Source organism: Myotis yumanensis, unplaced genomic scaffold (assembly GCF_028538775.1).
Source record: "Myotis yumanensis isolate MYYU_CA2020_CCGP unplaced genomic scaffold, mMyoYum1.0.hap1 SCAF_7, whole genome shotgun sequence".
Classification (NCBI taxonomy): domain Eukaryota; kingdom Metazoa; phylum Chordata; class Mammalia; order Chiroptera; family Vespertilionidae; genus Myotis; species Myotis yumanensis.
Genome location: NW_027223758.1, coordinates 86,861,257 through 86,887,946, shown reverse-complemented (window position 1 = coordinate 86,887,946; position 26,690 = coordinate 86,861,257). Strand labels below are relative to the sequence as shown.

The window sequence follows — 26,690 nt, the reverse complement described above, 5'->3', positions numbered from 1 at the left end:
GTTGGACCACCCACCCATGCCTTCTCAAGAGAACCTCATGGCCCTTAAAAGGGGTGAGACGACCTGCTCTCGAATATCTGAGGACCAATATCTATGTCTATATTCCCTCAGGAAATCGTGTCGGTTTAAAAATTGGAGCCGGTGAGCTGCAAGGCCACAGCCCCACACAGGGACTCTCGGGAATGTGTTTGTAGAAGGAAGTGGAGAGTTAGGGGAAGACAGAAGCTTGAAAACCACTACTGTTCATGAATAAACAATAATAATGAGCAGAAATAAAGCGCTTTTGGTGTGATAAAGAAAAGTGTATTAGTGCCGGGATCTGAACGTGTTGAGAGAAAAGGCTGGTGTGGTCCGTCTATACCAGATCTAGGCAATTCGGGGAGGAATTTGCACCTTAACCTACAGTGACATTAAATTTGAAGAAATTCTTGCTTCCACAGGGGGCTTTCGCTGGATAGGATTTGCTGCTGAGTCACAAAGTGTAGAAGTAAAATGTATCTATGTTGATGGTGGGTAGGTTAAATGACTCAAGGCAACCAGGAATTTAAAACAATCCTTCCCAGGCAATGCAGGCAGTGGTGTGAAATAGGTGGTTTAGGGAGAAAATGGACAGCTGTTAAAAGCTGCAAGAATAACCTGTGAAAAGCCATTGGATTTGGCAAGATGTGTGGGTGAATTCATGGGTTCTGATTCCAACAAATAGCCAGATCCACGCAGCTCAAGTTTAAAAAAAAAAAAAAGAAAGAAAAGCAAGCAGCAGCAGCCCTGGCTGGTTTGGCTCAGTGGATAGGCCTGTGGACTGAAGGGTCCTGGGTCAAGGGCACATGTCTGGATCCCTAGAAGGGGGCGCACAGGAGGCAGACAATCAATGATTCATCACTGATGTTTCTATTTCTCTCCCTTCCTCTCTGAAATCAATAAAAAATAAAAAAAAAATAAAAAAAGCAAAATGTAAATGTGACAGGGGAAGGGAAAAAGAAAGGCAACCTACCAGTCTTTGGAAGGTTAAAATGTTTGAAACAGGAAATACAAGACTTGGTCAGAGCTTTAAAGAAATAGCAGAATATGCTTTAGAACCTAAAGTTTAGATAACCTAAGTGAAAGAAAGTGGAGTGTTTTGAGTATGGGAGTAATATATATACACAAAGGTGAGAATATTTCCATGGAAAGTTTGGGAGAATCTGAGCACTTAGTTGTAGCATATTTGATGAAATAAACCAGTGGTGGCATGCGGAGTCTTCAGTGTAAGGGCTGAAAGTGCAGGGAAAAAGGTTTAAGGCTAAAACGGGTATTAGGCGGCCAATGGGCTAGTCTCAGCTAGGTTACTGAAGGATGGATCAAAGTTGAATTTGTTGCCTGGGTGGCGTGGCTCTATGAACCAGGAGTTCACAGTTCGATTCCCTGTCAGGGCACATGCCCGGATTGTGGCCTTGATCCCCAGTGTGGGGCGTACGGGGGGGAAGACCATCAATGATTCTCTCTCTCTCTCTCTTCCTCTCTGAAATCTATATATCTATACACATACATGTATGTGTGTGTGTGTGTGTGTGTGTGTGTGTATGTATGTATATATATATATATATATATATATATATATATATATATATAAAATTTGTTACATTGTGAGAAAGTTGTTACACAGACAAGTCCCGTCAAGGTAACAATAATGTAAACTGGGAGGGTAAAACGCAAAGATTTTCATGTTCAAAAAGGAAAATGCTATTGACTACTGATGACTATTAAAAAAGAATGGAAGCAGAGTAGGAAAGGAATAACTTCAAATATCACAGGAAAAATATCTGACAATTATTGCTGTACAATGTGTTCAGGTATAGGCCTAGGTTAGTCCCAATCATTGTGATGGGCACTGCAACCCAAACGAATATTGACCCAGGTATGAAATTTCCAATTGATAGAGGGAATAGAATGACACACCGTCTTCCACATCTGAAGAGACTTCAGTTGTTCAGAAATTACCAATTTTATTGGCCCATTACTTCTTTTGTCTGCTTTCATGCCACATGCCTTTTGACAAGTTCACTTCTTCACGATAGCACTTCCATCAAATAGGTTCTGAGACACAGTGAAGAGTGTGACAGGAAAACTTAAACAAAAATCCAAATCTATGAGTAATTGTATGTATTCAAAATACAGGTGGGAGAAAGGAATCTTGTCCTGATTCATCTTCAGGCACATTTAGGTACACCTATATGTAATTTAACAAGACAGTATCATAAACATTAAATAAAAAAATACCAAAACACCCACATATAGAAATTTCAACAAGAAATAACATAAAAAGAGAAGACAATTAACTCAAACAAACCCAAGATAGAGTTCCTCAATTTGGTCAGAAATCTCCATGAAGCTGAAATAAATTATCACAGAAAAAAAATTAAAAGTAGAGTTCTTATTGATAATAGAGAAAACAGTTGAGTTTTGTCATCACATATACATCACACTCTTATCCCTTAATCTCAACTTTTGGAATTAGGTTAAATTTTTTTCATAGTCAAAAATGTTAATGTCTTATTAAATTTTTTATTTAATATTCTTAATATACCTGAGAAAAAGATAAAATTTTATATTTCCAATGCAATTTAAAAAATCTAATTGTTCTCATTTTCTGCTTTAAATTCCCAATTCAGCAGTCAATACTGTAGTCTCCCTTTTTCCCCAGGAAATCTCAAAATAAAAATACTGGGCCCTGGCCAGGTGGCTGTTGGTTGTAGTGTCATCCTGTACAACAAAAGGTGGTGGGTTTGATTTCCAGTCAGGGCACATACCTAGGTTGTGAGTTCAATCCCCTGTTGGGGTGCGTACGGGAGGCAACCAATCAATGTTTCTCTCACATCAACATCTCTCTCTCTAAAAATCAATGAACAAAAGAAAATTTTTTATAATGAAAGAGCCCTGGCCAGTGTTGCTCAGTGCATAGAGCAACAGCCCTTGGACCAAAGGGTTGCAGTTTTGATGCCCAGTCAAGGGCATGTAACTGGGCTGCAAGTTCGATCCCTGGCCCTCGTCGAGAGGCAACCATTCTATGTGGAGAGTAACCTTCTCACATCAATGTTTCTCACTGTCTCTCCCCTTTGCTTCCACTCTAGAAATCAATGGAAAGAATGTCCTCGGTGAAGATTGGCAAAAACAAAAACTGAAATATTTAACATGTAATAAATTAAATCAATTCTTAAATTTCTTGAACACTTATCATTTAGTTTTTTTCTTAGTTGACTCTCCTACATATTTTTTAAAGGCTGAAATTAATCATTTTGATAAATTTATTCCCTTTTCAGGTAAAAGATTAACTTTCATATTTAACAAAAAAAATGTACTCCATTAAATATAATCAAGTTTCTTAAAATATTAGTTATAACATAAAATTTTAAAGCAGTATTATCTTATTCAGTATTGGAGATATTTTCTTGCAAATGGGAGCAGTAAGCAAACCAGTGCCATTCAGTCATTACACATAATCTCTTTGGAGATGCTTTCTAAGTATATCCTCTGTCTGACCAGCATATATTATGTAATTAGAAGTTTATTACATGATGTCTTTATCTTCTCTGCCTTCTTCAGAATTTGTCTAACAGTGGATTTCACTAAGCCTAGAGCATGCTCAGCCCAGATCCACCTGATGTTCACCTGCTAAAAACCTGCAACAGCTAAACCACATTTTTAAATCATCAAAATAACGCCTGTTTGACTGGATGCAAACTATTAGCTGAGAAGCAGAAGACCGGAAGATGATCAGAAAACAGAATGTCCATGGCAGGTACCTCCACACAGGAAACCAAACAAACTTATTGAGGCAAGAGACTCTCAATCTGAGCACAGAAAACCCTATGACAACTGGCTCACTGGTCAAGAAAATAGAGACAGGGTTCACTTTACATTTTTGACAAGTAAGTTCTATAACAAAGGTTTTATATAGATAGAGCTTTACATTTAGAGAAAATAAAAAATTATCTGACATAATGTATTTAGAAATTCCTATTTGACAATAAAGCTACTTGGTAAGGATGCTGCCATTTAGGTAAAGAGTTAATTTGTAGCATTTGTATACATAGATATTCTTTAATTTCATATGCTTCATTAGTCACACTTTATAACTTAAATTCTTAGTTTTGTGGTAAAGAATGCAGCTCTGCTCACTTCCAGGTAGAGACAAACTTTAAAGACTACAGACTGCTTTAGAGAAAGTTCAGTTCTTACAAAGTAGCTTTAAAATAGAGTATTGCAAAAAAAAAAAAAGAGTATTGCTTTCCGATTTCCCATATTCATTTTCTTTTTTAGTTACAAAATTTCATAAAGCAATTGGTCACTGATCTCATAGTTTTTACTAATTTGAGTTAACCCCCAAACTAAAATCTGGTAAATAATCTAGTATCAAAATATCAAATTCTCAAATATCTCCCCACAAAATGTTTTGTAAACTGTCAAGTAATATCAACATTATCTTAAGTCTGGCCGGGTAGTTTAGTTGGTTACAGAGTCGTCCTGATAACCAAGGTTGTGGGTTTGATCCCAGTCAGGCCACATACAAGAATCAACCAATGAATGTATAAGTAAGTGAAACAACAAATCAGTTTCCTTCTCTCTCTCTCCCTCTTCCTCTTTCTCTCAAGTAAAACTGAAAAAAAGACTATCTTTTAGAGAATCAAATCAAAGCATTAATTAAACAAAGTTCTCTTGAATTACACAACATAGAACAATATTCCTTTTAACACTGAACCACCCCATTATTAATGTTATTTGCAAATACAACGTATCTTAAATATTTGATTTACAAAATTTAAAAGTAACATACTTCCATATGGATAAGATACACCACAAGAATTTTGATATTCCTTTAAGTTCCTTAAAAGTAGATGTTAACTGTAACAAAAAGTCTACTCCACTTAAGAGATTTTAAATAGAAACCAGGAAGAATTTCTTAATCCACAACTAGACGATAAAATGGTGAGGATGCTGAAGAAGGTTAAGTCCACGTGAGCTTCAAGAACGGAAATCATCCATCCATCTTTGAATATTAGACATTTGCTGGCCTGAAGACCAAAGTCAGACCATAGAATAGTGTAGGTCCTTCCAGTTCACATTCTGGTATTTTGGCATAAAATGAGGATAGGTCACAAAACCTACAGACACTTTCAAGTTTGTTTCTTAAATATATAATAATTGAACCAATCAGAATAGTGGATGGCTTATCATTATTCTGCCAGCTTAAGCAATAGGAAAAAAATACATTTTTGTTTTTGTGGTGACTATTTATTGGTTAAACTTTTATTTTCCTCTTCACATTTTCGGTGACTGTTTCCCACTGGTATCATCAACCAGGTCCCTCAGGCGAGATAAATGGTGCAAAGCCCTTCATTAAAAAGTATAAAACACATTATAAACCAATATTAAGGACTGAATAGGCAACGCAGACAGCAAGAAATGGTGATTACATTGTTTATTAACTTCAAAGTTAGTACGAGAAATGAATTTATAGAATAACAAATATCAAACTGAGAATTTTTCCTTTCAAAACTTTGATAACTGAATAATTGAGGGTTAAAATTCATCTAAAACTCTATAAAAACATTTACTTTTAAAAAATTATTTTTGACATTCAAGATGTTTTGAAAGTTTTCCAAGTAAGCTTAGTAAGAAACAATAGATATCATTTGTTATCACACATAACAAAACATTTTTTCAAATAATTTTCACAACAGTGTATATCATTTCAGAAACAATGTGTATAGCTTATTTCTTACATATGCATTCAAGATAGCTAAAATAAAAAACCACTAAAGGATCAGTTAGTTCTGAGGAAAACTCATTTTTATTGAGCATGGAGGAAACAAACAAGTATGTTGAATGATGTAGTATTATACCAACAACATGGTTTTCTCTAAATAAAGCTAAGATTACAGGTCAGGTATCAGTGGAGAAAACTCAGTCATCCTTCAAACAAACCAGGAAGAGAGAGGCTTTAACTTTCCAACCTTCCTCTAAAAATACTGTTCTAGCCGAAACCGGTTTGGCTCAGTGGATAGAGCGACGGCCTGCAGACTGAAGGGTCCCGGGTTTGATTCCGGTCAAGGGCATGTACCTGGGTTGCGGGCACATCCCCAGTAGGAGATGTGCAGGAGGCAGCTGGTCGATGTTTCTCTCTCATCGATGTTTCTAACTATCTCTCTCCCTTCCTCTCTGTAAAAAATCAATAAAATATATTTTAAAAAAATAAAAAAAAAATAAATAAATAAAAATAAAAATACTGTTCCAGTTTTCCCTCTCCTATCCTTTAGATTCAAGGGCCACTCAGAAAATGTCAACCATATTAATCAACCATATTTCAGATCTCTGATGAACAAGAGATCAAGAAAAACAAATAACAATGTGTAATCTCTAATGGTTAATTTCTAAGATGAGCTAAAGGTGGTTACTATAACAACCTATTCTACAGTCTCTAACACAGGTTCAATAAATGAAATAAATACTCAGGATAAAGAGGTGAAGGAAACTATTAGTGTTAATTACTGCATTGTATCTATTTCAACCAAGTGTCTCTTTCTTGAACACTTACTCAAATATAATTAATTAGAGGCCTGGTGCATGAAATTCGTGCATGGGGAGGGTCCCTTGGCCTGGCTAGTGATCAGGGCTGATTGGGGCCTCCCTTCCCTGGCTGCCAGCTGCCGGCCGGGGCCTCCCTTTGTTCCGTGCTGCCCCCTGGTGGTCAGCGCATGTCATAGTGAGCGATGTCTCCCAGTCGAACTCCCGCAGGGACAATTTGCATATTGGGCTTTTACAGCCTATACTAGAGGCCCGGTGCACAAAAATTTGTGCACTCGGGGGTAGAGGGTCCCTCAGCCCGGCCTGTTCCCTCTCGCAGTCTGGGACCCCTTGGGGGTCACCACTTGCTGGCTTAGGGGATTGGGCCTAAGCTGGCAATCAGACATCCCTCTGGCAGGCCGGGAGCCCTCGGGGGATGCCCACTTGCCAGCAGGGAGCAGACCTAAGCTGCAGTCAGACATCCTTAGCACTGCTGAGGAGGCAGGAGAGGCTCCCACCACCACCGCTGTACTGGCAGCCATCAGTCTGGCTTGTGGCTGAGCAGAGCTCCCCACTGTGAGAGCACACTGACCACCATAGGGCAGCTCCTGCATTGAGCGTCTGCCCCCTGGTGGTCAGTGTGTGTTATAGTGACCAGTCATTCCCAGTCTTTCTGCTGTTAGGGTCAGTTTGCATATTACCATTTTACTCTATAGGATTGAGGCTTGGTGCACGGGTGGGGGCTGGCTGGTTTGCCCTTAAGGGTGATCTGGATCAGGGTAGGGGTCCCCACTGGGGTGCTTGGCCAGTCTGGGTGAGGGGTTGAGGGCCATTTTCAGGCTGGCGGGCGACTGAAGCTCCCGGCCTTTTTTTTTTCCCTGGGATTTATTTACCTTCTATAGCTGTCATTGGAGCTGAGAGCCGGCTCCAGCTCTGAGGCGTGGCTGGCTGAAAGCAGGTATCTGATTTGTTTAGCTTCTATAATTGCAACATTGTTGCAACCGGAACTCAGAGCTGGGCTGTGGCAGGCGGGGAACCTTGGCTTCCTCCATCACTGGAGCAAGCAAGCCTCATGTTCGCTTCAGCTGCGTGGCTGCCGGCCGCCATCTTGGTTGGCAGTTAATTTGCATATCTTGCAGATTAGCCAATGGGAAGGGTAGCAAAGTTATGGTTAATTATCATGTTTCTCTATTATTAGATAGGATAATAAAAGGGTAATATGCAAATTGATCTAAAGGTAGAACGACTGGTTGCTATGATGTGCACTGCAGGGGGCAGATGCTCAACACAGGAGTTGCCCCCTGGTGGTCAATGGGTTCCCACAGGGGGAGCTCCGCTGCCATAAACCAGGCTGATGGCTGTGAGTGCAGCGGCGGTGGCAGGAGCCTCTCCTGCCTCCTTGGCAATGCTAAGGATTTCCAACTGATATCCCCAAGGGCTCCCAGGCTGCCAGAGGGATGTCTGACTGCTAGCTTAGGCCCGATCCCCTGAGGAGCAGGCCTAAGCCTGTAGGTGGACATCCCCTAAGGGGTCCCGGACTGGGAGAGGGTGCAGGCCAGGCTAAGGGAACCACCCCCACCCCCATGCACGAATTTTTGTGCACTGGGCCTCTATATATAGATAAGAGAAGAAATTGGATTCTGCTACCCTTGGCAACTTCAGTTAATTTTTGAGATTCTCATTTGCTTTAACTAAATGACAATAACTCACCCAAAGTTACTAAGCAATCAGAGGTAAAATTAACTAGACCCTATCATTTCTACATCCTATAGTACATCTCTCGACCTAAAGAATTATTTTCTTCCTAGAGGCATACAGATATGAGAAAAAAAGACAATTTGCAAATATATTTGGGAATTATCTTCCCTTTTATTTTCAGGTGTATTATTTAACTACTTGTGATTCAAGAGAAAGAAAAAGGCAAGTGACTAGAATCTTATCTTACTTACAACCCCAATGGCCAGACCCTTGCATTTAAAGGACTTTGAAAATGGATAGAGAAAAAACATCCTCATCTTTTTTTTTTTTAAAATATATTTTATTGAATTTTCACAGAGAGGAAGGGAGAGGGACAGAGAGTCAGAAACATCAATGCGAGAGAAACATCGATCAGCTGCCTCCTGCACAGTCCCCACTGGGGATGTGCCCGCAACCAAGGCACATGCCCCTGACCGGAATCGAACCTGGGACCCTTGCATCTGCAGGCCGATGCTCTATCCACTGAGCCAAACCGGTTAGGGCCATCCTCATCTTTATTTTCACTAAATACCACCTATAAATTAGAATTTCTTTCCATTATGCATGTAAGCAACAAACCAAATCTGTGATTTCATATGCCACAGAAACTGGAGATATTTTCATGTCACATTACAATCATTACAGGAATATCAAAATCATTTAAACTCATTACTACTTCAAAATTATAATATATGATAGTTACAAAATTATAATAGGTATCAAACCAACCATTAGAACCTATGTTATCTAAGTCTTTCTGTCTATATCCAAAAGTTCATATGACATAACTGATCAACCACTAGACAACTTTAAGCCTAGTTGTTTATGCATTGAATAGTAAGGTATCACTGGTGACCCAGAAATCAATGCTTTCCAATATTTCCTTTCTCTAATTGTTTGCTGATCAACATGTGAAATAAGTAAAAGACCATGCCATAATTTAATGCTTTTATTCAAGCAATCAAAAGGCCTTCATATTATGTTTTTACAAAATGAATTTTAACTTACCTAGATTTTAAATGTATTGTCTTACTTTAAATGCATTAATAAGCACATATTACTAATTAGCAATTTATTTTAATATTTTCATAACTATAATTCAATATACCTGGTTCCTTTTTAGTCCTATGTAGTTTGTTTTATACCTTTAAAAAACAATGGAAGAGCCCTGGCTGGTTTGGCACTGGGGGGCGGGTCCCAGGTTTGATTCTGATCAAGGGCACATACCTGGGTTGTGGGCTTGATCCCCAGCACGGGGCATGCAGGAGGCAGCCAATTGATGATTTTCTCTCATCATTTCTATCTCTCTCTCTCCCTTCTCCCTTCCTCTCTGAAATCAATAAGAAAAAAAATATTTTTTTTAAAAATGGAAGAAAGGAGGGAGGGAAGTAGAGGGATAGGTGAGGTATGATGGGAAGGAATAAGAAAGTTAAGCAGAAATGAAATCTTCAGTCTCCCTACCTGCCCTGCTGACAATAACCTCTATCTGCCCTGCTGACAATAAATAATTTACTTAGAGAAGTGGAGGATAAAATTGTAGAAGGAAATAATTCTTTATTTTTTTTCCTAAAAAGGTGAAAAACAGGCTAATGGGGAAAACATCAATTTAAGGGTCATAATACAACACTGTATACAGCCAAGTGAAATGGTGTTATGAAAGTAAAAAATTTTCATCTTAGCTTTTCCTAAGCTCAGTATACCATCTTCTGAATGCACTTTATATTCATACAACCAAACCTATAAGTAAATACCTTCCCTCTGCCAATTAAGAAAGACATGTATTCCTTCCCAATTTTCAGTTTAAGATAATTTAACTAAGAAAATAGGTCGATTAACACCTTTAGGGCATTTAGATTATCTAGATATCCACAACATTATATCCACTTTAGTTTTCTGTGGATATAGGTCAAATAATGAATTATTTATGATTACTGTATTTCTTCTAGAGCAGTGGTTCTCAACCTTGGCTGCACATTAGAATCACCTGGGACTCTTTTTTAAAATCCTGATTCCTGGGCCTCATCCTCTGAAAATTCTGTTTCTTTGTTATGGGGTGGGACCACAACATTAGTAACAAAGAAACAGAATTTCCAGAGGATGAGGCCCAGAAATCAGGATTTTAAAGATTCCCAGGTGATTCTAATGTGCAGCCAAGGTTGAGAACCACTGTTCTAGAGGGAATATATGAAAATACATGTCATGATCAAGGTGTTTTTCCAGGACATCCACACCAATACTAGCTCAAATTGTTGTTATTGTTCATAAATAGAAGCGCATCAATTAAGACCATTCACATCATTATATTTTAGGTATTTAAGGTTATCTCATTAGGTCCTAAGAACATTTTAAATAGGGAAAAACAGCCCTGACTGGTTTGGCTCAGTGGATAGAGCGTCAGTCTGCGGACTGAAAGGTCCCAGGTTCGATTCCAGTCAAGGGCATGTACCTTGGTTGCGGGCACGACCCCAGTGGGGGGTGTGCAGGAGGCAGCTGATTGATGTTTCTATCTCTCTCCCTTCCACTCTGTAAAAAATCAATAAAATATATATTTTTTTAAAAATAGGGAAAAATACAGGTTTAAGAGAAAACTTCAGGATTAAACAGTATGTTCCAAGAAGTTTAGTATCCTTATAACTATTTAATTCCATCCTGAAACCTTCTGATTTCAATCTAAGAGATGGCTGAAATAGATTTGTACCCATAACATATTCAGAAATTACTAGAGAATACTTACTTTTGAAGTGACCTAGTAATCGGAACCATACCTTCCTTCAATTGTAATTTAGAGAAATCATCTTCTGAAACCTATTATTAAAAAGACCAAATGAAACAAAATACTGAAAATACTATATAATTATAAACATAAATGCTATTTAATATGTGACTTAAAAGAACAGTAAAAAAAAATATTGTCTTTGTTTCCAAATAAATCTAGCAAAAAATTTTCAGTAAAGTATTACATATTTTTTCTCTTTATTCTAAAAATAATATAACTATATTTAGATTCATCTTTAAATTGTCCTAAAGTATGCTTTTAAATTATGTCCAATAAAAAAATCAAATCCTGGTTTGAAATTATGACTTTATAATGAACTCGGTCTTGTCTCAATGTTTAAAAAGGGAAGGAAAGAAAAATAAATTACACATTTTATGTTAATGTTATGATCATTAGAATGGAAAGAGAAAAATTAAGAAATACAACTCCAAAGAGCAGGCCATGATAGTCCCCAAGAGTTAACCTACTCATTTGTAATGAAAACTGAATTTCAGAAAGCTCTACTGAATAATCCTATCAAAATAATGACAATAAAAACATTTATTAAGTATTTTAAGGCATTCTTATGTTTAAACAATTTAAGTATTACTATTTAAGTTTTTTAATGTTTTTATTACTAGGGTAATTATTTTATTAACTAGAGGCCCGGTGCACGAATTCGTGCACCAGTGGGGTCCCTTGGCCTGGCCTGTGGGATCGGGTTGAAACTGGCTCTCTGACATTCTGAGGGGTCCCCGATAGCGAGAGGGCGCAGGCCAGGCCAAGGGACCCCACCAGTGCATGATAGGGGCCGGGGAGGGACGCAGGATGTTAGCCAGCCAGGGAGGGACCGCAGCAGGGCTCCAGGACATGTCCGGCCCATCTCACTTAGTCCCGATCGGATGGACCCCATCAGCAAGCTAACCTACTGGTTGGAGCGTCTCCCCCTGGTGGTCAGTGCACATCATAGCGAGCAGTTGAGTGGCCTTAGTATATCATTAGCATTTTACGCTTTGATTGGTTGAACTGCCAACTGGCTGACCAGACACTTAGCATATTAGGCTTTAATTATATAGGATAAGGTAATTATTAAGCTTTTATCAGGTGCCAAGCACTATAATAAGTACTTTATATAATCTGTCTCAATTTCTCAACAACCCTTTTTTTCTGAAAGGTCCCAGGTTCGATTCCGGTCAAGGGCATGTACCTTGGTCTCGGGCACATCCCCAGTAGGAGGTGTGCAGGAGGCAGCTGATCTATGTTTCTCTCTCATCGATGTTTCTAACTCTCTATCCCTCTCCCTTCTTCTCTGTAAAAAATCAATAAAATATATTTAAAAATAATGTTGAAACGTTTTCACCCTGGCCAGTGTGGCTCAGTTGGTGGTTATGTTGTCCCATACACTAAAAGTCTGGGGTGTGATTCCCAGTCAGGGCACATGTCTGGGTTGCAGGTTTGATACCAGTCCCCAAGTGGGGCAGGTGCGGCAACCAATCAGTATTTCCCTCTCACATCGATGTTTATCTCTCTCTCTAAAAATAAATGAAAATGTCCTTGGGTGAGGATTTAAAAAAAAAAAAAGGTTTTCTAGCTCTCCCCAATTTATAAATACAAGTTGGAGTACAGAGAATAATTTTGTAAGCAATTCAAAAACAACTTTTACAATCCGTTCATACCATAGTTGTGATATCATCACATCTAAATAAGATGGTGTATTTTTTTTTAATATTTTTTTAGATATATTTTATTGATTTTTTACAGAGAGGAAGGGAGAGAGATAGAGAGTTAGAAACATCGATGAGAGAGAAACATCAATCAGCTGCCTCCTGCACATCTCCTACTGGGGATGTGCCCACAACCCAGGTACATGCCCTTGACCGGAATCGAACCTGGGACCTTTCAGTCCGCAGACTGACGCTCTATCCACTGAGCCAAACCGGTTTCGGCAGATGGTGTATTTATAACCATAAACTAAATAAAACAATCCATTCATGGATATACAACTGCAGAAATATAACAGTATTCAATGTGAATAAGTTTCTGGGGGAAAAAAAAGAATAATCCAACTCTACAACATGTGTTATGTGGCCTGCTTATTAACATAAAACTGGAGGTCTAACTAAAGAGGATCTAGAAAGAATTCTTATCTCTTCACAGATCCCAATTCATAAATCAAGTTTGTGCTTACTTGTTTAATCTCTCCTTTTGGCTCCACAGTTTTATTCTGATTAAAACTTTCTTGTACGGCTTGAAGATTAAATAACATTTGTTTCAGGGCTTCAACAGGACCATGATGTTTTCCTCCAGACAGGGTACAGCTCTAAGGTTAAAACAGATGATCAATTAACCATTCAAATTTGGGGGCAAAATGTTCTATTTTGTAATATTCTCCCCAATACAAAATTAATGCAAAAATCCTAACAATACATGTCAACAGAGTGTTTTTAAATGTCGTGCATAACGTATCACCTCCCTTTACCTAGTTCCCAGATGAAGTTACTCAGTGGTAATCATTAGTAACAGTGTGGCATATCCTTTCTAGTTTTTGCTCTTTCAAAATGAACAGTACTTGTTTATGTTTATAATGCATTCATTTAGTACATTTAAAATCAAAGATTTTTAGAACTAAGACATCCCCAGAGAGCAGGTAAGTCAACCTGCTCTTTTCAGGTGTGTAAATGGAGCTGATTATCAGGTGAGCAATAACTAGAATTTTGAATACATTTATTCTCTACACACTTTTAAATATGTCTGACACACAGAATACTGGTTTTCCATCTCTTCATGGGCCACACATTCCTTGCTACCTAAAAAACACTCATAACTTAATTAGCACTGATCTTATCTACATCCCAAGAGGGCAATAGCACTTAAGCTACATAGGTGGTCAGGATTCTTTTAAAACAATCTGTAATAGATATTTTCAAATTTTTTTTAAAAGTCTTTACCAACCTATTATTTTTACATATATACATGAGTTGCTGTGTACTGAAAACTATCCACAAAGTGGCAAATAGTCCTCTTAAGATTTCTGTGATTTAACATATTCAACACAGACCGTAAATATGTGTATAATTTAAACTTCAAATCTAGAGGAAATTGTTGACTAGCAAAGAATATTAGAAGTGCCACATTAGCATAACCAATGGACAGACACTGGGGTGGTGGAGGCTTGCACTCAGGGGTGTCAATAGGGAAAAAGGAGACATATGTAATACTTTAAACAATTATTTTTTTAAAAAAGTATTAAAAGTGTGCTCTCATTGGTGAAGAGATTCAGTTAAGTATAATGGCTAAACAACATTTTCCAATAAAAAGAACCACAGCTCAAAAAAAGGGGGACATGTCAAAAAGACACAGGAGCCAACTGAAGGAACTCCTTATGGCCTAAACTGGAAGAATTTGAGCAACAAAATAATATCTATAGTACTAAAGCGTAATATGCAAATCAACTGAACGGCCGAACAGCAGAAGGACTGTCTGGATGTCCTTCTGGACGACCTTCCAGACGAAGCTGGGGCCGGGGGGCTGCAGCTGTGGGAGCAAGACAGCCGCCTGTGACTGTGAGGGAGGGATTGAGGTAGCCGCCTGTGGCTGCAAAGGAGGGATCGAGGAGCTGTGGCTGTGAAGGCCTACTCTTGCACAAATTTTGTGCATCGGACCTCTAGTTATATTATAAACCTAGAATAAAATAAATATCTACGAATCCCTGCTGATATAATTTAATAAACAAATAACTGGGGGGAGAAGGAATAGCCTTTCATTACACAAGAATTTCTATTAATAATGTAGAAAAAACAAGATTCACCCATGGATACTAAAATTAGTGAATGAAAGTTTTCAACTACTTGCATAGTCTCAAAGTATCTCCCCTAAGATATTTATTCATTACAAAGGGAAATTAATTTTACTAAAGAGAAAGCTAGTAGATACTAAGTATTCAAGGTTAACAGCACAAATTTTAACATATTTCCATAACTTTGTATGTTATTATATTATTGCATTAACGAATGTGACAATATCTGGAGGAGAGGCATGTGTGGAGCAAATGAATGAAATTTGTGTCCTTATAAGAGACACAAGAGAGCTTGCTTTCCCTCTTCTCTCTACCATGTGAATATATGGGGAAGATGGCCACCTGCAAACTAAAAAGCAGGACTTCACCAAACACTTTGATCTTACACTTCTCAGCTTCCAGAACTGTGAGAAATAAATGTTTGCTATTTAAGCCACCAAGTCTATGGCATACTACAGCAGTGCAAACTAAGATATACATTATCTGTATATCAATGGTAGCAATACATCACGAACCCTCTGATATAATGCTCTGAGAAGGGCACACAGCATATCTGTTGCATTCTTGCAAAAAATACATAACCACATTCTAATCATGAGAAAACTTCAGACTAAAACAAATTGAGGAATTTTCTACAAAATAGCCAACTGACCAGTATTCTTCAAGTGTCAAGGTCATGACAGACAAGGGAAACTGAGAATTGTAATAGACTGAAGTAAATTAAGGAGACATGACAACTAAATGCAAAACTGAATCCTGGATTGGGTCCTGAAACAAGACATTGGTAGGAAAACTGGTGAAAGTAGAATAAGGTCTGTACTTGGAAGACCCCAAAAGCATTATTTCAGTATTTAACACCATGGCTTTTATTTCTAAATCAAATTGTTTATCATATCTTATGTGCACATATACACATTTATGCTTTATTTTGGGGTTATGTGCAAAAAGCACATATGCTGATTTAGTAAAATTGGATAATATTTTCCTATTTAAAAAATTATAGAGCCCTAGCCAGTTTGGCTCAGTGGATAGAGTATTGGCCTGTGAACCAAAGGGTCCTGGGTTCAAATCCAGTCAAGGGCATGTACCTTGGTTGTAGGCTCCTCCCTGACCCTGGCCATGGTCAGGGCATGCACAGGTGGCAACCAATAGATGTGTTTCTCTCACATCGATCTTTCTATCTTTTCCTCTCTCTTCCACTCTGAAAAAAAGATTAATGGAAAAATATCCTCGAATGATGATTAACACCACCACCAACAAATCATAAAAAAATAGAGATTTACAACTATATCTTAGAAACACAACTCTCAATAATCAGCTGCCCTGTGAAAAGATATAATTTACCCTATAATGGTCTGTTTCATATGTTTTCCAGAAAACAAACAGACCAAGATTTTAATGACAATTTAGGCTTTCTGTAAGAGTTCAATCCCAGGTCCCTCTACTTTAGAATCTACATATATAAAAGCCTAAGTGACTGTTTGACTGTTCAACTGGTAGCTATGACGCGCACTGACCACCAGGGACAGACGATCAATGCACAGGCATGGAAACATGGAACAGAATGATGAATCTCAGAGGGAAGGGCGGGAAGAGATTAACCAAAGATCTTATATGCATGCTAGAGGCCCGGTGCACTATTTGTGCACTGGTGGGGTCCCTCAGCCTGACCTGTGGGGATCAGGCCAAAACCATGCACCAGGCCTCCGATATCCCGAGGGGTCCTGGATTGCAAGAGGGCACAAGCCAGGCCGAGAACCCCACCAGTGCACAAATCTGTACACCGGGCTTCTAGTCTTTTAATAAGTTAAAAAGATTTAACTCACCCACCTGATCATCATCATTTAAAAGGTCTTCAAGGAACCTTTTAGCATTCTTTGTCCTTGGAGCTTGTTGAGGACTGTCATCAGAGTTAACAGGAACAGGAGATTTACTACATAGGGTTTAAGAGACAAGATAGCAATTAAGTTCCCAATTTATAAAAATTAGGCAGTATATAATTGAATGGTTATCATTTAAATATAAATGGTCACCAAAAAATAACTGTTATAGATATGATTCATATTGATGTTGCTTGATAATTCTCTCATCTTCTTCCTGAATTTATACCAGAATCTAACCCTACCTCCTTGCTTCTCCTTTAAAGCTTCAAGAAAAAAAAACTTGGACCGGCTGCCATAGCTCAGTGATTGAGCGTCAACCTATGAACCAGGAGATCACAGTTCCATTCCCAGCCAGGGCACATGCCAAGGTTGCAGGCTTGATCCCCAGAGTGGTGCATGCAGGAGGCAACTGATCAATGATTCCCTCTCATCATTGATGTTTCTATCTCTCTCTCCTTCTCCCCTCCGCTCTGAAATAAGTAATAAAAATATATTTAAAAAATTTAAGAAATTAGTCTTCAACTAAACAAATAATCCTTCAACTACAGGCTATGCTCTCAAAGCTCACTTGTTTGAAATAAGCAGTACATTTTCCCAATTAAACACTGTTAGTTACCCAATGATAATACACAAAACTCTCATGAATTTATAAGATTTTCTACTGGGATGGCAGTTATACTTTCTGCCACGTCAAAGCAATAGGACAGATGTCCCACCCCAGAACTGGCATTAACATAGAAAAGAGATTAGAGTGGGAAAATAATCAAATTTGAAATTATAATTCCTAAGTTCAAATCCCAAACCCAGTCACTATATGACCTTATGTAACATACTTATCTGAACTTCAATTTCTACATTTGTAGTCCCACTTATCTCACAGAAGTACTGCATAAATTAACGCCATGTACTTGGTACCTTTAATAGATGCTCAATAAATATATCTAAGTATCTATTTATAACATGTAAAGTTCACAATTTTTCTTATTTAGCAGCAATTCATTATTGACTCATTTAATTTGTAACTCAGCTTTTTATTGTTTTTCCGGTAGTTTTTTCCCTCATTCTTTTTTTTTTTTAAAATATATTTTATTGATTTTTTACAGAGAGGAAGGGAAAGAGATAGAGAGAGTTAGAAACATCGATGAGAGAGAAACATCAATCAGCTGCCTCCTGCACATCTCCTACTGGGGATGTGCCCGCAACCCCCCTCATTCTTTATAAGAGTTTGTACACCCACTCACCGTTATCAAAAGCATTTACCTGATTATTGAAGGTGGGTGCTGGGTACATAAGGATTCATTATACTACTCTTCTACTTTGTATTTCTTTGGAATTTTCCATTAAAACAAAAAAATAATTATCTGATTGCAGTTATACTCCATCTTTTAGTATATTACTTTGAGTACATCCAGGTCAATTTTTAAAAATATATATTTTTATTGATTTCAGAGAGAAAGGGAGAGAGATAGAAACATCAATGATGAGAGAGAATAATTAATTGGCTGCCTCCTGCACGCTGCCTACTGGGGATCAAGCCCAAAACCTGGGCATGTGCCCTTGACCGAAATCGAACCTGGGACCCTTCAGTCCACAGGGTGAAGCTCTATCCACTGAACAAAACTGGCTAGGGCCAATTTTTCTTATGACAGATTGATAATCATTTGTCAATGTCATACTAAGGCTAGGTCTATTCCTTCATCTCACAATCCATCATTAATTTTATATACAAACATACCCATCACTATATGAACCCAATTTTCTAAACATCAACTACTGTATACAAAGTACTGGGCCAAACCACTGATGATAATAATTATACTAACCAGAAGTTATATTATCTAATTATAAGTAAACTACATTAAAATTTTCACCCTTAAATATCTCTGATATTATTTGCGCACCCGTTTGGGTTCCAACTGAAAGCAAAGTATTGCAGCTATGATACTCTACAAATACACAGAACAACTGATAAAGAGAAATTAAGAAATAAAGATAGTCCTAGCTGGTTTGGCTCAATAGATAGGGTGTCAGCCTTCGGACTGAAGTGTCCTAGGTTCAATTCCAGTCAAGGGCACATGCCCAGATTTCAGATTCAATCCCCAGTAGGGGGCATGCAGGAGGCATCTGATCAATGATTCTCTCTCATCATTGATGTTTCTATCTCTCTCTCTGAAATCAATAAATAAATATATTTAAAAAATAAAGATAAATTTAAAAATTAGATCTATTGACTCATTTAAAAAAATATTATTGAACCAACAATCTATAATAATAAAAGCATAACATGCTAATTAGACCGGACAGCCAATGTTCTTCCGGACGAAGCCTGGGCTGCGAGGGCCGAGGCAATCCACTGCAGCTGCAAGGGCTGAGCACCTTGCTCAAATTTCGTGCATTGGGCCTCTAGTTGAAAAATAAAGCTAAACAAAGAAAAAATGTATTTTGAATAATCATCAAATTACAATTTACGAGATTACCAACCATATCCTGACTTAAGTACCTTTTATTTATTTTCTAAACAATTGAATCCTCACACAAAAACACCAAAGCAAAAGAACTTGTACAAGACCTTATACAAATTAGAATTATACAAAGTAGACAAAATTTGTACAAGATCTCAGCGAAGAACTGACAGAGCTGGAATTCCAAACCAGTATTGTAGTCAGTGCACACATTTAAAAATAAATAAATAAAAATAAAAAAGACATTTAATTGAGAACTAAAAAAGGATCCATTAACTAATAAACTCCATCTATGACAAAATAAAAGTTTAGACAACTGAATATAGTAAATATCAGAAACTAAGGCAGGATATAGGGTTACCAAGAATGCATTTCTAATAAGACTAGATATAATAATATCACTAAAAAAAGCTTTCCTATCTAAACTCCTAATCCTTACTCTAAGTTCACATTCAGTTATCTAGGTGAACACTTCTTAAATTATTCTGAGAAACTATGTCATTGAAACGTTAAATATACAAATGAAAATAATCTTAGAAATTATAAAAATTTATACAATATAAAAATGGACTATCATTTACGGAAAATAACGACTGAAAGAGAAAGTACAATGTAAATGAAAAGAAATAGAGAACTCTTAATATATGGAGAGAATATAGTAGAAAGTAACAAGACTTCCATAGCCCTCCTCCTTCTACAAAATAGTTGCTTTTGGTTCTAATTCCTCACAGTAAACATATATCAATATTTTATAGTGCAACAAAAGGAACATGTAACAAAAACAAAAGTTATATAATGTACCTAAGTTATTAAATAACTCACAATCTTGTGGTAACAAATGAAAAATATATTATCAAGCAAAGCAACACTGAACACCATTTTCTACAGAATTACCATGTCATTACATTGCTAGTTATAATCAAGTTATATAAAAATAAATTAGATGTTCATATATTTTTCATATGGAAAACTAATGACCTTACATGACTTTTCCATTAATAACGTACTTACAAAGTAACAGGAACATTTTCCCACGATCTTTCTGCTTCCAGTTTATCTAATGAACAAGGGCTATCATCCTGTTTCATAGACTTCGGTAATTTAGTACAATGCTCTAGATTTCTCTTGGCCTTCAGGATAAGTAATTCAATTTTGTCACCTATTTTAAAAGACTACATTGATTAAGGAAAAAAATAAATGCAAAGCATGGCAAAATCTCATAAAGCAACAAGGATTCAGATAACTTGGTATACATACAGGGTGCTCCCCCAAAATGTATACATACACTTTGAATAATTATAAAGGCAGTGTTTATTAAAATACATTTCATTTTTGCCCTAACTGGTTTGGCTCAGTGGATAGAGCATTGGCCTGCGGACTCAAGGGTCCCAGGTTCAATTCTGGTCAAGGGCACGTACCTTGGTTGCGGGCGCATACCCAGTAGGGGGTGTATAGGAGGCAGCTGATCAATGTTTCTCTATCATCCATGTTTCTAACTCTCTATCCCTCTCCCTTCCTCTCCGTAAAAAATCAGTAAAATATATTTAAAAAAATACATTTCATTTTTAAAATTGAGCTATCAGCTGTTAAAGTGTGTATACATTTTTTGGGGATACCCCCTCTACACATCTTTAACAGCAAATTATGTCAAAATGTGACATTTCAAACAAATAAAAGTAGATATTTTCTAGTTATAAAATGCTACTTAAAATGAAAACCATAAGAGTTCAAAAAATATATAATCTGATCATTACCTCAAGAATGTAACATAAAAGCTCCTAGATATTAGGTCAAATTTACAGCATTTTGATTCTTAAAAGCAAACAAAAAACAATTACCATTGAATGGCTTTTTGAATTGTCCTGGAAGAAGGGGATTCTCACAATGACATTGGCTATGCTCAGAATCACATTTATATTCATTAACAAATCTTTGATCACCAATCAAGAAATCTGAAATATTTGAGGGTTCAAAAGAATATTCGAAACAATCTAATTTATTCATAGGTCGAGAAGTTCTTTGTGCCTGATAACTATGTCTTGGGGAACAATGCTCGTCTTTAAATATTTTATAAATACTTTGACTATTTGTGTCAGGTAGCAAGTCTTGATTGTGGAGCCAGACTGGATATTTGAAATCAGGTATACTAGTTATCCCTGAAACATTAAGGTCAGATTTATGGCCAGTCAGCCATCTTGGGTAATTCTTTTCAAGATCGCGTTCTGAACTGCCCTTGAAAGATGATTTCTTAAAAAAAGATGGTTCAGAAATGCATTTACTCGTCTTATTCACAAGTTTTAGGTTTTTTAGCTTATGACACTGCTTTCCATTTGTATTTGTGTATACCACAGGAGTAACTAAGTTATCCTTGCTTCTGGCAATGCAGGGTTCTTGAAAATTTTGATTCTTTTCAGTATCTGATAAACTCAGTCTTCCAATGCATTTCTTGGTTTTCTTGGTAATTTGATGACCTGGTCCAACACAAGTAAAAGGAAATGATCCATCTGCTGGAAGTTTTAACAGATCATCAGTTGTGAGGCTAATGGAGTCTATGTCATTAATAGTCCGTCTTCTAGAAGATGAGGACAAGGAGCTTTTTTTGTGATGAAATTTTTCAAAAGCTGAAAAACAAAGCATACTTCTGTTTATCTTCCCATATCACATATAAAAACACTTCAAAATATCCAACAGTAAATGAGAATTAAGAATTTAAGGAAAAAAAAGAATTAAAGAACCATTTTTGCCACTTTCCCATGATCTTCAATAAAGTTTTGATTAAAAGAATAAAAGGGATACATTGATGAAATAGAATGTGCTTTTCCCCCCTCACATATCAATTTGTTTTAACTCATTTCTACCCTTATCTCTACACCCTCTTGACCTTTCCCATGTTCTTTAATTTACTGTTTCTTCTACTTTTTTCATCTAGACCAGCGGTTCTCAACCTGTGGGTCGCGACCCCTTTGGGGGTCGAACGACCCTTTCACAGGGGTCGCCTAAGACCATCAGAAAACACATATAGCATATCAGATATTTACATTATGATTCATAACAGTAGCAAAATTACAGTTATGAAGTAGCAACAAAAATAATTTTATGGTTGGGGGTCACCACAACATGAGGAATTGTAAAGGGTCGCGGCATTAGGAAGGTTGAGAACCACTGATCTAGACATACACAATCCACTGACACACTCACATTAATATTGGTCACTCAATACTGGCTGCAACACAGGATTTGGAAAAGTTTGTGAATAAATTAGGTGAAAAATAATTTGCTTTCTTTACTAATTCTGCAATAGCGAATAGCTGTTCTAATTCTCCTCTGGAATAGTGCCCATATCCTCCTAAAATTTGAATGCAAACGTTTTCCATACTAGGACTACTCCATAAGTGCTCAGTAACTGGTTATCAACAGACTCATATTCCAAATTTGTCTTCATAAAAGCCTTATCAAGGAAAAACTCAATGTAGTGTGAATATTATTATTCCATAGAACAGAGCTCAGGAAGACTAATATAATCCTTTGCAATCAATTGCACAGGAACAAGTATAAACTCAGAAAGGCTGCGATTCACTTAAGTCATTAAGCTAGTAAATGAAAACTAATACCACCAAGTCAACACTTTTTCTATGATGCCATTATAAACGGCTTAAGGATTTAGAACCAGCCACCTGCTGTAATTCATCAGCTTCCACTCCAAGGTTGCAAGGGGATCTTAGCTGAAAATTCCTAAGTTCCAGATAAGTATACAGTCCTTTAAGAAATATATTCAGATCTCAACATTATAAAAGTAATTTTTACCCCAAAAGAATAAAAAAAAAAAAGCATCTGGATTTCAAAGGCTACAACACATCTTTCAAATGATTTAAATCAGTGGACAAAAAGAAAACAAACAATAAAAGCATACCATGGTTTGGTTTATAAATATAGTTGGAGAATTCTGGCATATTAGCAGGACATTTATCAATGTTAATCTTTCCAGTGCTTATACCAGGATACGTCCGGCTTAGATCAAAATCGTCAATATAGGCCTGCAGAGCCTGAGATGCAGAACTGTACAGTTTATCCTTATACTGAACAGAGCCATCAGCGGTAGAGGAATTACTACCACTGAGGCTGCAGCTCGCTAACAGAGAAGATACTGAAGATTCCCGAGAACAAACTCTGTGCTTTGTATTTGGTTTTGCCATGCCTTCCTCAAAGTGGGTTATTTCTGTTCATTTCTCTTAGAAACCACTGTAATACAAAAACAAAAGGTTAAGGTTCCAAGTAAAAGGAATAATAGCCATATACAAAGAAATTATTCAATATGTAAACTTTTTATAATTTTCTTTAAAGAATAAAATCCATTACCTATAAATCCTTTAAAGGCCATACACATTGTAGATTTTTTATTATTTTAATTATTGTGAATTCCTTCATCATCAGTTTAGAAAACATTTATTAAGTATATACTATGTGCCTGGAATTATGTATACAAAGATTATCTGAGAACATGCATAAGTATAGGAAGGAAAGGGTACTCACTTTTTTTAAACATCCTAAAACAACTGATTCACAGTCTTTTCTTATGGTGATATATTCTATGACATCACAATACTTAACATTCCCTTATACATAATACTTCTCAATTCATAAGCCTACCACTATGCACTACAGATAGTAGGTCCTCAATAAATTTTTAAATGCATCAAATGTGGTATTAACAACAAGAAGGAACAGTGGAGAATGTTGTAAATACCAATATGTAATTTTAGCCAACTCCTTCACCCCAAAAAGACTTGAGAACAAAATATAAAGAAATAAACTACAAGTCATAGCATAAAATGAACGTGCAAAATGTTCTTTTTCTAAAACATCTATCTATATAAAAGCCTAAGTGACCATTCAACCGTTACTATGATGTGCACTGACCACTAGGGGGCAGATGCTCCAACTAGTAGGTTAGCTTGCTGCTGGGGTCCTGCCGATGGGAACTGGACTAGACTAGCTGGACACGCCCTGGAGCCCTTCCTTGGTTCCTCCCTGGCCCGATTGTGCACTGGTGGGGTCCTGGATTGTGACAGGGACCACACACCGGGCCTCTAGTTGTTAATAATCATTTTCTGACCTTTATTTTTGGTACTATCCTCACTATATTCAATTCTTATATTAAAAAGATTCAGACTACCTCTCTTTTAAAGGAGGCTTAAATAATTAGAAAACTGACTTAATGTATTCATCTTAGTGTTTTTGCATCACTAAAATGGGCAGAATTCCTGTCTACCTTAGTATAACAATAACAAGATCTATATTTGAAGCCCTAAGAAATAACAGAATGAATAGGCACTACTTCAGTGCACAATGTGACATTCTTTTAAAATTAAATCAATGGGTTTTCTGTACTGAGAATAAAACATTAATGTCTAGAACTTAATACGTGCTATGATATTACAAAGTTAATATGTTTAACTTTTGGCTGTATTTTGGGAATGTTTTAAGTTATAACAACTTCCAATGTTGTTTTTCAAAACAACTGTCACATATGACTTTAAAATACTGAAAGTTTTCCATTTGAGAAAGTAAAGACAGAGTAACACATCCTCCGTCCAGCCTTCAACTGTGCAACCGCCTTTGCAAGAGATGAAAGCAGCCGGTGGAAGCAGCGACAGAACAATGCTCAGCCCCTGCTTTGCCGAGTGCGGTGACCCTGGTGAACACCCAAGAATGGCCAGGCAACTGGTCCCGGCAGCCAAGGCATGGAACCACCTACGGGTCCTTCGGTGGGCGATGGCTAGAGGACACATGGTACATAAATACAATGAAATACTGCTCAGGGGCAAGGAAGGATGGAAGAGCGCCACTTGCAACATGGATGGATTATGAGAATATCGTGCTAAGCAGAGGAAGTCAGACAGAAAGGGACAAGAACCATAGGATTTCACTCATGTGGGCTATAAAACAGAAAACAACAAACCCAGACACAGACAACAGCATGGTTACCTGAGGGGAAGGGGCAGGAGAGGGTAAAGGGGTCAAACACATGGTGACCCAAGGAGAGGAGACTAGGTGGAGAGCACACAACTCCTTATACCAGCGGCTCTCAACCTGTGGGTCGCGACCCCTTTGGGGGTCGAACGACCCTTTCACAGGGGTCGCCTAAGACCATTGGAAAACACATATAGAATAACATACTGTGTTTGGGATTAATCACTATGCTTTATGTTCAATTTGTAAGAATGAAAATACATCCTGCATATCAGATACTTACATGACGATTCATAACAGTAGCAACATGACAGTTATGAAGTAGCCACAAAAACAATTTTATGGTTGGGGGTCACAACATGAGGAACTGTATTAAAGGGTCCGGCATTAGGAAGGTTGAGAACCAACTCCTTACAGAGGATGGATTAAGCAGCTGCGCACCTGGAAAGCCTAAGCGACGCTTAGCTGTGACGGGCGCTGGCCACCAGGGGGCAGAGCTCCCGCCCGCAGGTTAGCCTGCAGCTGGGGTCCGGCCCATGGGGACTGGGCTACACGGGCGGGGCAATCGAAGTACCATTGTGCCAAGTTCCCGAAAGGAAACCAAAGTAGAAAGAAATACTTAACCGCCCCCTCCGCAGCTGTCACTCGGCTTCAAACAGTGCCCGACAGACCCGCACTTCTCCCCCCGGGGGATCTGGCAGCAAACCCCCAGCATCTTTTTCTTCCATCAACACCCGGGCGTCTCCGCGCCCGTAGGGAAACCCATCACCCGAACAGAACGGGAAACGCAGGAACCGTCAGCCGCCTCCGACTCGGAAACACCGTGTCCGCACCGAGGCGCCGACGGGAGCAGCTCACCCTCAGGGAACGGGCCTCAGACCGCACGGCTCCGGGGCGCCCGGGACGGAGCCGGCCCTGGAGCATCGTCGGCGGCAGGAGAGGAGTAAGCGGGCAGCCGGCGCCCCGCCCCGGACACGCCCTGCCTCCGGGGCCCCCGCCATCAGACACGGCTTCAGGCTGGAGCATTAGCGCCTCGGGAGCGAACGGGGAGCAACCGAGATCCTCGGGGTGACGGCCCCAAAAGCTCACCCCCCACCCTCACTTCAGTCGGCACCTCGATTCCCCGAGACCCAGGTCGGGCACCTCGGTCCCGGTCCGCGATCCTCCCCCTAAAACTGTCCCTTTTCCGCAGGCGCCCTCCCGCAAGAGTCGCCTTCCCCTTCCCTCCCGCCACCCTTCCCGGAGCCTTTCCCTCGGGCTGTCAAAGGACCGGTCGCCCCTCGAAACCCTCCCCCCCTTTTTCGGGCCGAACTCGCCGACAAAGGTCCGGACGAGAGAGAAATAAACACGCACACTTCACAACTGCCCGCCGAGAACCCAGGCCTGTAGCCCGGCGGGAGACGCAACAAAGCATCCCGGTCGGACCCCGCCGCGCCTCAGGCTCCGCTCGCTTGCTCGCAGCATCCTCCGCCGTCACAGCGGAGCGCAACGCCCGCGCGGGCTTTCAAACTGACCCAACATGGCGCCGGCTCGCGGTGCGCATGCGT

At 38.5% G+C, this 26,690-nt stretch overlaps 1 protein-coding gene across 4 annotated transcripts; it reads right to left on the bottom strand.

The window, feature by feature from the left end:
• Positions 1–1,896: 1,896 nt before the first annotated feature.
• CUNH18orf54 (chromosome unknown C18orf54 homolog) lies at positions 1,897–26,656 on the bottom strand. 4 transcript variants are annotated; one of them, XR_011472209.1, is made up of 9 exons: positions 26,497–26,656; positions 23,084–23,412; positions 21,012–21,794; positions 20,185–20,332; positions 16,659–16,761; positions 13,221–13,352; positions 11,012–11,082; positions 2,327–5,368; positions 1,897–2,206 (listed from the first exon to the last, which is right to left on the bottom strand). XR_011472209.1 is itself a non-coding variant. In XM_070421180.1 (8 exons), exons 2-8 carry the CDS (start codon positions 23,364–23,366, stop codon positions 5,296–5,298), a joined length of 1,593 nt encoding a protein of 530 aa, XP_070277281.1. In that variant the 5' UTR covers positions 23,367–23,412; positions 26,497–26,656; the 3' UTR covers positions 1,897–5,295. The 4 variants fall into 4 exon arrangements, 2 of the variants coding, with proteins under 2 accessions (XP_070277281.1, XP_070277282.1); XR_011472208.1 differs by having other exon boundaries at positions 1,897–2,368; positions 4,811–5,368; XM_070421180.1 differs by having other exon boundaries at positions 1,897–5,368.
• Positions 26,657–26,690: the final 34 nt, after the last annotated feature.